This window comes from Zonotrichia albicollis, chromosome 30, assembly GCF_047830755.1.
Source record: "Zonotrichia albicollis isolate bZonAlb1 chromosome 30, bZonAlb1.hap1, whole genome shotgun sequence".
In the NCBI taxonomy this organism is placed as follows: Eukaryota; Metazoa; Chordata; class Aves; order Passeriformes; family Passerellidae; genus Zonotrichia; species Zonotrichia albicollis.
The window spans coordinates 4,332,425-4,342,956 of record NC_133848.1 but is presented as its reverse complement, the minus strand read 5'-3'; the positions used below and the strand labels follow the sequence as shown (position 1 = coordinate 4,342,956).

Below are 10,532 nucleotides of genomic sequence, written 5' to 3'. Positions count from 1 at the left end.
TGTTTTTAGGGTTTTCTCGTTGTATTTTGGAGTCGAGGTCTCAAAGCATGCTGGTCTTTGGAGTCAATTTGCATAACCCCCCCCACCCTCTCAGGTGTCTTCCCTATGCTGGAAGAGAGCACTGCCTCGGGGAAGGGCCATCCACCCACCCAGCCAGGCCTTTTACTAATACAAAAGAGGAGATAAGCTACAACGACCCATGATTACAATACCAAAGCACCAAGAACCCTGGCAGAGACAGAGACCTGGCTGCGTCCCTGTAACACTTTCTCACAAAAAAGATATTAACCGAATTTTTGTTCATAACAGACGGAAGGCAGAGCCTGACCCCAGGCAGGTCTCAGGTCCACAGCAGCACCTCTGGTGCCTTTAAACCACAATTCCTGCAAACCCTCAGCCTCTCCCTCAGGTGAGGAGGACAAGGATGGAGCAGCTTTGGGGACACCTGGAATCCACACAGGGTCACTCCCCACAGCCCCACAGCACAGCTGTGGGCAGAGCCCCTGCTCTGTATTCCCACACTTTTCCCTCTTATCTGGCAGACACACATCCCAAACCCAAACATTCTTTCCATGAGGTTCCAGAAGGCTGCGGGTTTTGTTCAAGAAGGAGGGTCCAGGTCAGGATGTTGAACAGAATGCTGTGGCTTGTGCAGTAGTTTTGTGGTTCTCACAGTCCCTTACCAAGAGGAACAAATGATCAATTGCTGCATTTCTGGACTGGTATCCCCACAACTGCCATTGCAGTGGGCATTTCCAGCCAGCCCTGCTCTGGAAACCATCAAAGGCTCGCAGAGGAACTGCTTGGGCTGCCCTTGTTGTTTTGTGCTTCTTGCAGGGCTGGGCAAACTACAGCCAAAGCCTTTTTCCCCCACACAATTCTCAGCTCTGCAGCAGCTCTAAAGCTCCCAGAATCAAAGCCAAGGGGGCAGGGGGGACCCTCAGGTGCTGGCTGCCCCCTGGGGCTGGGCAGGACAGGGCTGGGCAATGACCATCCCTGGGCAGTGGGGCTGGGCCATGGCTGGGCCCCAGCCTTGCATTGACAGGGGTCCCCAGGATGTGCCACCCCTGGGACAGGCACCCGGCCAGGAATGTGCAGGGACATTTCTGGAACCGCCAGCCCTTGGTAAAGGTCCCCCCATGCCAGGATGTGTCACCCCCTGGGACGGGATCCTCCCAGGAAAGGACATCCTGGATGTGCCCCCCCAGAACAGAACCCCCTCCCGTTACCATCTGACTCTCAGCACAAATGGCCGCTTCCTTCTTGTCCAAGAAAAAGAAAGTGAAACTGTGGAGAGAGCACAGCTCAACGCCTCCATCCCCCACAGCCTCCCGACCCATCCTTGCACCCCTCACACCCCGTTTTTCCCCTCCCCTGTCGCCCCCCAACCCGTTCCCTGCTCAGGTGTTTCCCGGGATTGCTGAGCCAGGAACAGGGGGTGAGGGGACGTGATACAAAAGTGAGGAAAATAAGGGAATAAGAGAAATAAAGAGATGGAAAATTCAAGGGTGGGAGAGGGCACAGAAGCAAAGCGACTCAGGACACTCAAGTGATGCCTGCCCAGGAAATGAGCACCCCAAGGGGGCTGTGCTGGGCCCTGGGTCACCCCAAAATCTGTGACATCCAGGGAAGGAGCTCAGACCCACTGGCACACCCAGCCACTGCCGTTCCCAGGCACCTCCATTCCCCTGGAACCCCAACCATGGGACCCCCATTCCTTGGGTCCCACCGTGCCTGGGACCCCCATCCCAGCACTGCCATTCCCCAGGATCTTCATGGCCCAGCACCCCATTCCCAAGGAACCCTCTCCTGTTCATTCCGTGCCCTAAAAATCCTCCTTTCCCCAGGACCTTGATTGTCCCAGGTCCCCCAGTTCCCACGGGAACCCACATTCCCCCAGCATCCCCATCCGCTGACCCCAAATCCCTGGAGCCCACGTTCCCCTGGCACTGCCATCCCTGAGTCCCCCCAGCCCTGGGCACCCCCATTCCAAGGGACCCCCCATTCTATTGGGCACCCATTGCCTGGGTACCCCAAACCCTCTGAGCCCCCCACTCCTGGGAACCCCATATTGCACCTTGTCTCCCCCAGCCTTGTCCCCACACTGTCCCCACGGCCACATCCCCATGGCCCTGTGCTTGTGGCCACCACCAACACGTGAGGACGAGACGTGACCTCACTTCCTTCCTCTCTATCCGAAAAGCCACCAGCGAGGGGACAGCCACCCCCTGGGCAGTGAGTGACAGCCAGTGCACATGGCTGGGGACACCGGGATTGCCGCGAAGGTGGCGCTGCTCCTGTGGGGTGAGTGCCCTGACACCCTGGGAATGGGGAGAGGAGGTGGCACAGGGGGGGTGTGGGGTCCCCTGAGGTCCCCAATGCCAGCAGTGCCAGTCCATGATACCCACAGTGGACATTGTTGGGACTGAGGATGTAGGGTGGCTTTGGGGACAGGAATTTGGGGATGGGAATTTGGGGACTGCACCTTTGGGCTCAGGTAGCTCTGGGGATAGGGACAAGGGAACTGGGATGCAGGGACAGAAGGGGACAAGAACAGTGAGGATGTGGCCATGGGGATGGGATCACGAGCTGGTGGGGGTGACCTGGGCTAGCATGGGCTGTGTCCATGCTGTCCTTGTGCCTGGGGTGTCCACAGTGTCCCCACCCTCAGCCCAGGGTGGCCTCGGTGTCCCCGTTCCCAAGGTGTCTGTGCCACAGGGATGTGGTGCACGGGTGGCTGTGACACAAACGTGTCCCCCTGGCCTCGCCAAATCTTTTGGGGACCACCCGGTCACACTTTCCCACAAGAAGTGCTGACCCCATGGGGACAGTTAGGGCACCGAGCAGCCCCACACCCCGTGTCCCCATGCTGCTGTCCCCATGGTGCCATCGCCATTGAGCCCTGTCCCTTCTCCCTTCCAGCCCAGACCCTCGGCCTCGCTGGTGAGTCCTCGGGGGATGCCATGGTCCCATCCCGCTATCCCCAGCCCCACGCTGGCCCTGGCAGGCTGGTGTCCCCTGTCACCCACAGGTGCCCAGACCACCCAGCTCCTGGTGGAGCCCCCCTGGAGGCCGGCGGTGCTGTGGGACTGGGTGACACTGACCTGCCAGGGCTCGGGGAGGGCCAGGGCCACCACCTGGTTCAAGGATGGGAAGCGCTGGGGGCAGAATGGACGTGACGACTTCACTGTCATCGAGAAAGGCACCTTCACGTGTCACAGACCTGGCAGTGGGCACAGCCCCCCTGTGATTGTCTCACACGGTGAGGGGGGGTTTGGGTGTCCCCAGCCTGGCACCCACAGGGACCCCAAGGGCTCTGGGTGGGCGCCACTCCCTGGGTCACCTCCTGTGTGACCAGAGCCTGTCCCCTGCCCTGGGCACATCCCAGTGCAGGAACTGGGGACCTTTATTGCTCTGGACCCTCCAGTGGGGGGTCCTGGTGCCATCGGGTGTGACAGGTCCCCTCTGTCCCCAGACGGGCTGGTGCTGCAGGTGCCGGTGCGGGCGCTGCTGGAGGGGGACACGGTGACACTGCGCTGCCGGGGCTGGCGGAACCGCACGGTCACCTCGGTGTCCTTCTACCGAGAGGGGACAGAACTGAGGGGGCTCCGCGATGGCGCAGAGCTGTCACTGTCCCCTCTGCAGCTGAACCACAGCGGCCGCTACCGCTGCAAGGGCTGGGTGGGATCCTGGGGACGGGAGGAGTCAGCGCCGGTGACAGTGAGAGTGCACGGTGAGCCTCCCACAGCCCCCACCCCGACACCCCCACAGCCCCTCCCCAGGGATTCAGGCTCACAAATCCCCTCCCCTCTCCTTCCAGAGCTCTTCACGGTCCCAGTGCTGGTGCTGGAGGGTCCCCCCGAGATCACCGAGGGGTCCCCCCTGACTCTCAGCTGCAGCAGCACCCCCAGCCCCTTGCGGCCCGCAGCCCCCCTCCTGTACCTGTTCTATCAGGACGGGCGGGTGGTGGGGGGCCCGCAGGGGTCCCCGCAGCTGCTGCTGCCCGCCGTGGGGGTCTCCCACTCGGGGAATTACAGCTGTGAGGCGCAGTCCCAGGGTGGGACCGTGCGGAAGAGCAGTGCCCGGCTCCGGGTCACGGTGCACAGTGAGTGCGGGGATGGGCACGGGGAGCCCCCACATCCCTCCCCGTTCCCCTGGTTGGGGACCTGCATGTCCCCTTGACACATTCCTTGTGTCCTCCAACCTCTGCCCTGTGTCCCCTCACCCCTCCTTGATGTGACCCCATCCCTGACATCCCCCACCATACCAATCCCCATTGTCCCTATCCCCCCACACCGGCTGCCAGCTCCTCCCTGTGCCCTCAGTCTGTGTCCCTGTGGCCAATGCCACCATCACTCTCTGTCCTGTGTCTCCCCAGTGCCCGTGGCCAATGCCACCATCACCCTCTGTCCTGTGTCCTCGCAGTGCCTGTGGCCAATGCCACCATCACCCTCTGTCCTGTGTCCCCACAGTGCCCGTGGCCAATGCCACCATCACCCCCGGTCCCCTGGCACACCAGGTGCACACAGGTGACAACGTGACCCTGCGCTGCTCAGTGCAGGTGGGCTCAGCCCCTGTCACCTTCACCTGGCTGCACAACGGGCACGAGGTGGCCCGGGGTCCCCTCCTGGAGCTCGGGGACATCGATGTGGAACATTCGGGCACCTACCAGTGCGTGGCCACCAACCAGCTGGGACAGGACGGGCACAGCGTGTTCCGGGCATTCAGCCCTGAGCTGGCACTGGAGGTGACACCTGGCTCACCTTGGGTCACAGGTGGGGTCACACAGGGTTGCTGGAGGGTTCAGGACCCCCGGGGTTCAGAGTGACCCCAATGTGTCCCCCTCTGTCCCCAGCAGTGGCTGTGAATGTCGGCAGGGCCCTCCTGTTCCTGCTCCTGCTCCTGGCTGTCATCGGGGGCTGTCACTGGTGGCACCGCCGGGGTGGGTGACAATGGGGGGGGGGGGACGGGGGTCCTGGAGTGAGGGGGAGCCCCCAGAGTGGGGACAGAGATCAGCAGCACCCAGAGCCCTTGAGCTGGGGGACACTGAGCCTGCAGTGACCTCGGCATGGGATCCTGGGGGCTTTGGGGGGAATTTGGAGGGTCTTGGTTGGGCTCCAAGGCCTTCCCTGGGTGGGCTTTGAGGAACATTGGGGTGGAGCTCCCGGAGGGTTTGGGGAGCTCCTGGGGGGATGTGTAAATTTTCTGGGAAGCTGTGGTCGAACCCAATGGGCGCTCAGATTTGAATGTTGGCACCTGGTTTGGCCACCGGGATTTGGACTCGCCTCTGAGAACACGGGGGTTGAAAAGCAGAGCGCCCTGTGTGGGATTGTCCTTGTGGGATCTTTGTGGGGTCCTGGGGGAGTTTGGGGGTGCCCATCCCAGGCAGAATTGGGGTTCTGGGGGCTCAGAGGGTTGGGGGCACCAGGGGGGCTGGGGGCACTGTGGTGATGCAGAAGTTCTGGGGGTTCAGGGTGCTCAGAGTGTCCGGGGGAGTCGGGGGTTCATTGGGAATCGGGGCTGCAGTGGGGATTTGGGGGTCCCGTGGGTGGTTGGAGCTGCCGAGCTCCCAGGAAGGTTCAGGGGTCCCCATGGTCACCCCCTCCCCTTCCCATTGCAGCCGCCAGGAAGCTCCAGGACAGGTGAGTGGGGGGCTCGGACCGGGACCCCCCTTTCCCCCTCCCCAGACACCCCGAGACCCCCTCTAATCCCCACAGGCCCCCCCGGAGCAGGGGGCTGCGCTCACCACCCACATCATGGGCACCGAGTGGGCAGCGGGTGAGTACAGGGGGGGACAGGGACACCCACAAATGTCACCCCCACCCAGGTCCCCACAAGCGGTGCCACTCTCAGGGCCCCCAGAGGTGCCCCCCCGCCCTGCCCCACCTCAGGACCCACAAGTGACCAACGCGCAGCTGCCGGGACCCCAGAAGGGACAGCGGGACCCCCGTGACTACGAGAGCGTGCTGTGACACTGGGGGGCACTGGGGGGCACTGGGGGGCACTGGGGGGCCCTGGGGGGCACTGGGGGGCATCGATTCCCCTCTGGGGTCTCTTCTTCCTCTTCACAGCGCCCCACAGGGCTCCTCATTCCCCCTCCTAATGCTGGGAGAGCACACGACATTTTTTCCCTCTATTGTACCCAAAATTCAGTTTTTTGGTCAAACTGCATTAAGAACAAGGTTCACTCTTTAAAATTTGTAAATGTCTACTACGGATTAAAGAGGGTTATATATTATAATATATCATGGTATGGTATAATTTAGAATAATATTATATCATATATAATGAATTATATAAAATATATAATTTATAATACAGGATGCACAATATATATTATACATTATATTATATATAATAATATTGAGATATAATATATATTATATATTATAATTTATATTATATACTATAATATATTTTGCATTACATGATGTATTATATTTTAAATTATGATGTATCATATCATATCATATCATATCATATTATATTATAAATATAAAATATTATATAATGTATAATATATATTATAAATAAGACTATAATATATATTATATAGAAAATAAAATGTGAAAAGACTTCTCTGTAACTAAAAAAAAAAACAGTGTAAGACCATCCATTGATGGCATGTAATCCCAGCAGTTATACTCTACATAGTGAAAATTATTTTAAGCTTTTTGGGTGCTCTTTTGCAGTGCTCTTTTTCCATAAAAGCCCCCCAGCACTGGAAATATTGTCCTTTTTTTCCCCTATCATTAAACTTCGACAATTCTAAGGAGTTTACTCTGTATTTCAGAGTCACTCAGAGTTTCAGAGTCACTCAGAATAAAACCAACAGCAAATTTTTTTTGTCTTTTTTGTTTTCCGTGGAGTAGCATTGCCACCTGCTGTTCGATGTTCTGAATTACAGTGCTTATTTTGGATGCTTTACTTCGATTTTATCCACTTCTATCATCTTCATCATCATCCTTTGGCGATGGTGTTTTTTGGGTTTGAATTTCGGGTAACTCCCTATTTTCATCATCTCAAGGTTTAAAGTGAGGGGGAAACCCTGTTGCCTTCCATTATTAAGGGTTTAAACAGAGAAAGTCCCCCTTTCCCTATCACTTGAGTGATTTAAATTAAGGGAAATGCCTCTTTTCCCCATATTTTAGGGGATTCAATTAGTTAGGAGAACCCATTTAATTGTCATTTTACTGGTTTGAGGTCAACACCCAAACTCTGCCTCATCCTTTGGCCAAACCTTCTCCCTGGCAGGTTTTATCTCCTCCTGTGCTGACTTTGTCCATTCCTTGGCCTGGCACTGGAGGCAAGACCCAGGAATTTTCCATCTTTCCTATTTATTTTGTGTTCTGAAGGTTTTAGGTCATTTTAATCAAGCCACAGCTGGTGAGTTTCACTCATTGGCCCAGTCCTTCGTTATCAATAACAAACATCCGAGGATTGCTCCCAAACAAAATGGTTTTGGCTACCTTTGGACCCCTGGGGGCCACCTCTCAACTGCCCCCAAGAAATGGGGGTGGAATTCTTTCCATCCTCTGTGTCTTGCTTTGAAAGACAAATTTCTGCCAAGGAGGGCAGGAACGGAAAAGAAGAGCCCGTGCTCCAAATTATTAGAACTTCAAAAATACGGGAAAAAATGTAGAAAAGGGCATAAGAGCTGTGCAGTAGAAAAGAAACAGAACAAACAACACAAAACCAGAGGGAAAAAAATCTGGTTTTTCAGATTTGGTGCAGTTATAGCTGCGGCCAGAAGGGGGCGATGCAGGGAGCGCTCCCAGCCAGCAGGGGGCGCTGTGATACAGCGACAACTCAGCCCCGCCCCCTTTGCTATTGCCCCGCCCAGTCATTTGCTGACCCCGCCCCCTTTGTCGTGGCCCCGCCCCTCCACGCTGCCATGGGGTCTCTGCACCCCCAAACCGGGATCCCCCCTCCTTGTAACCCCGCAGGACCGCCCTGCCCTCCCCCAGCCCCAAATCACGACCATCCAGGCCTGGAAAGAAGTGGATCCGTTTATTGGGGCACAGGGGTTGCTCCCCAACACGCTGGGGGGGCCCTCCAGCAGCCCCCAAGGCACTGCGGGGCGGTGGGGTGGGCACAGCACCCACCCAGCCAAATAATAATAATAAAAAATTACTTTGGTCCTGACAAAACTGGGGCCGGGGGGCACCCGGCTGGTCCAAGGCGGGGGTTAAGGCAGTTTTGGGGGGGTCCCCTGGCACGCAGAGGCCTGGGGGGTCCGGAGGGGCTCAGAGGATCTGGCGGGGCATCCCGTAGCCCGTCATGCCAGCCTGCGAGGCGCCCCGGTTGGTGCCCATCTGCAGCCCGATGACGCTCTGCCCCTCCTTCAGCTTGTCCTCGGAGAAGACGCGCCGGTTCTCCTGAGACTTCCTGCGGGCACAGCGGCTGTCAGCACCCCCAAAGGACCCCCCCAGCCCGGCCTCCTGCCCCTCCAGCACCCCCCTGCACCTACTTGGGGAACCAGTTGGGGTCTCCCACGAAGAGCCCGTCACCTTTGGCCACGGCCAGGCTGCCCAGGTTCATCAGGGTCCTCTGCACGCACGCCATGTTCTTCCCTGGAGGATCCACAGCAGGCTCAGCTCTGGCTCCATCTCCATCCCCATCCCCATGGCCTCCGGGTCACTCACCCTCCCAGAGATCCACGGTCTGGAATGAAATAAACATGGCCAGGAGACTTCTTCTCCTTTTTAATGCCTTTATTAAAAGTGATCAGCTCCGGATTGGGCGGCTCGGCAGGGCTGCAGTCCCCGTCGCGTCTCCCAGGGCGACTCAGAGGAGGAGGATATGCGCAGCTCTGTCCACTGGGGGCAGAGCCGGGGGATCCAGTCCTCGTGGGAGCCTTTAGGGCGCGATGTCCCTGTCAGATCTTGGTTTCCCTGGTTCTGTCCTGCCCGGTCCCGGCGTCGGGACGACTCTCTGCTCAGGGCGAGAGGGGCTCCGCATCTCTGCAGGCTCAGCACTTGGCTCCTCACGTCTGGACATCACTTTAGTCTCTCAATTCTTAAGTGGCTCGTTGTTTTTAGGGTTTTCTCGTTGTATTTTGGAGTCGAGGTCCCAAAGCATGCTGGTCTTTGGAGTCACTTTGCATAACCCCCCCCACCCTCTCAGGTGTCTTCCCTATGCTGGAAGAGAGCACTGCCTCGGGGAAGGGCCATCCACCCACCCAGCCAGGCCTTTTACTAATACAAAAGAGGAGATAAGCTACAACAACCCGTGATTACAATACCAAAGCACCAAGAACCCTGGCAGAGACAGAGACCTGGCTGCGTCCCTGTAACACTTTCTCACAAAAAAAATATTAACCGAATTTTTGTTCATAACAGACGGAAGGCAGAGCCTGACTCCAGGCAGGTCTCAGGTCCACAGCACCTTTGGTGGCTTTAAACCACAATTCCTGCAAACCCTCAGCCTTTCCCTCAGGTGAGGAGGGCAGGGATGGAGCAGCTTTGGGCACACCTGGAATCCACACAGGGTCAGTCCCCACAGCCCCAGCACAGCTGTGGGCAGAGCCCCTGCTCGGTATTCCCACACTTTTCCCTCTTATCTGGCAGACACACATCCCAAACCCAAACATTCTTTCCATGAGGTTCCAGAAGGCTGCGGGTTTTGTTCAAGAAGGAGGGTCCAGGTCAGGATGTTGAACAGAATGTTGTGGGTTGTGCAGTAGTTTTGTGGTTCTCACAGTCCCTTACCAAGAGGAACAAATGATCAATTGCTGCATTTCTGGACTGGTATCCCCACAACTGCCATTGCAGTGGGCATTTCCAGCCAGCCCTGCTCTGGAAACCATCAAAGGCTCGCAGAGGAACTGCTTGGGCTGCCTTTGTTGTTTTGTGCTTCTTGCAGGGCTGAGCAAACAACAGCCAAAACCTTTTTCCCCCACAGAATTCTCACCTCTGCAGCAGCTCTAAAGCTGCCAGAACCAAAGCCAAGGGGGCAGGAGGGACCCTCAGGTGCTGTCTGACCCCTGGGGCTGCGCAGAGCAGGGCTGGGCAATGGCCATCCCTGTGCAGTGGGGCTGGGCCATGGCTGGGCCCCAGCCTTGCATTGACAGGGGTCCCCAGGATGTGCCACGCCTGGGACAGGCACCCAGCCAGGAATGTGCAGGGACATTTCTGGAACCGCCAGCCCTTGGTAAAGGTCCCCCCATGCCAGGATGTGTCACCCCCTGGGACAGGATCCTCCCAGGAAAGGACATCGTGGATGTGCCCCCCCAGAACAGAACCCCCCGCTTTACCATCTGACTCGCAGCACAAATGGCCGCTTCCTTCTTGTCCAAGAAAAAGAAAGTGAAACTGTGGAGAGAGCACAGCCCAACACCTCCATCACCCACAGCCTCCCGACCCATCCTTGCACCCCTCACACCCCCTTTCTCCCCTCCCCTGTCGCCCCCCAACCCGTTCCCTGCTCAGGTGCTCCCCGGGATTGCTGAGCCAGGAACAGGGGGTGAGGGGACGTGGTACAAAAGTGAGGAAAATAAGGGAATAAGAGAAATAAAGAGATGAAAAATTCAA

The 10,532-nt window shown here is 57.3% G+C and overlaps 1 protein-coding gene across 1 annotated transcript; it reads right to left on the bottom strand.

Moving 5' to 3' along the window:
- Positions 1-7,991: 7,991 nt before the first annotated feature.
- LOC141725542 (transgelin-2-like) lies at positions 7,992-8,782 on the bottom strand. The gene is made up of 3 exons (XM_074529390.1): positions 8,646-8,782; positions 8,471-8,573; positions 7,992-8,388 (listed from the first exon to the last, which is right to left on the bottom strand). The coding sequence occupies exons 1-3, from the start codon at positions 8,680-8,682 to the stop codon at positions 8,247-8,249; spliced, it is 282 nt and encodes a 93-aa protein (XP_074385491.1). The 5' UTR covers positions 8,683-8,782; the 3' UTR covers positions 7,992-8,246.
- Positions 8,783-10,532: the final 1,750 nt, after the last annotated feature.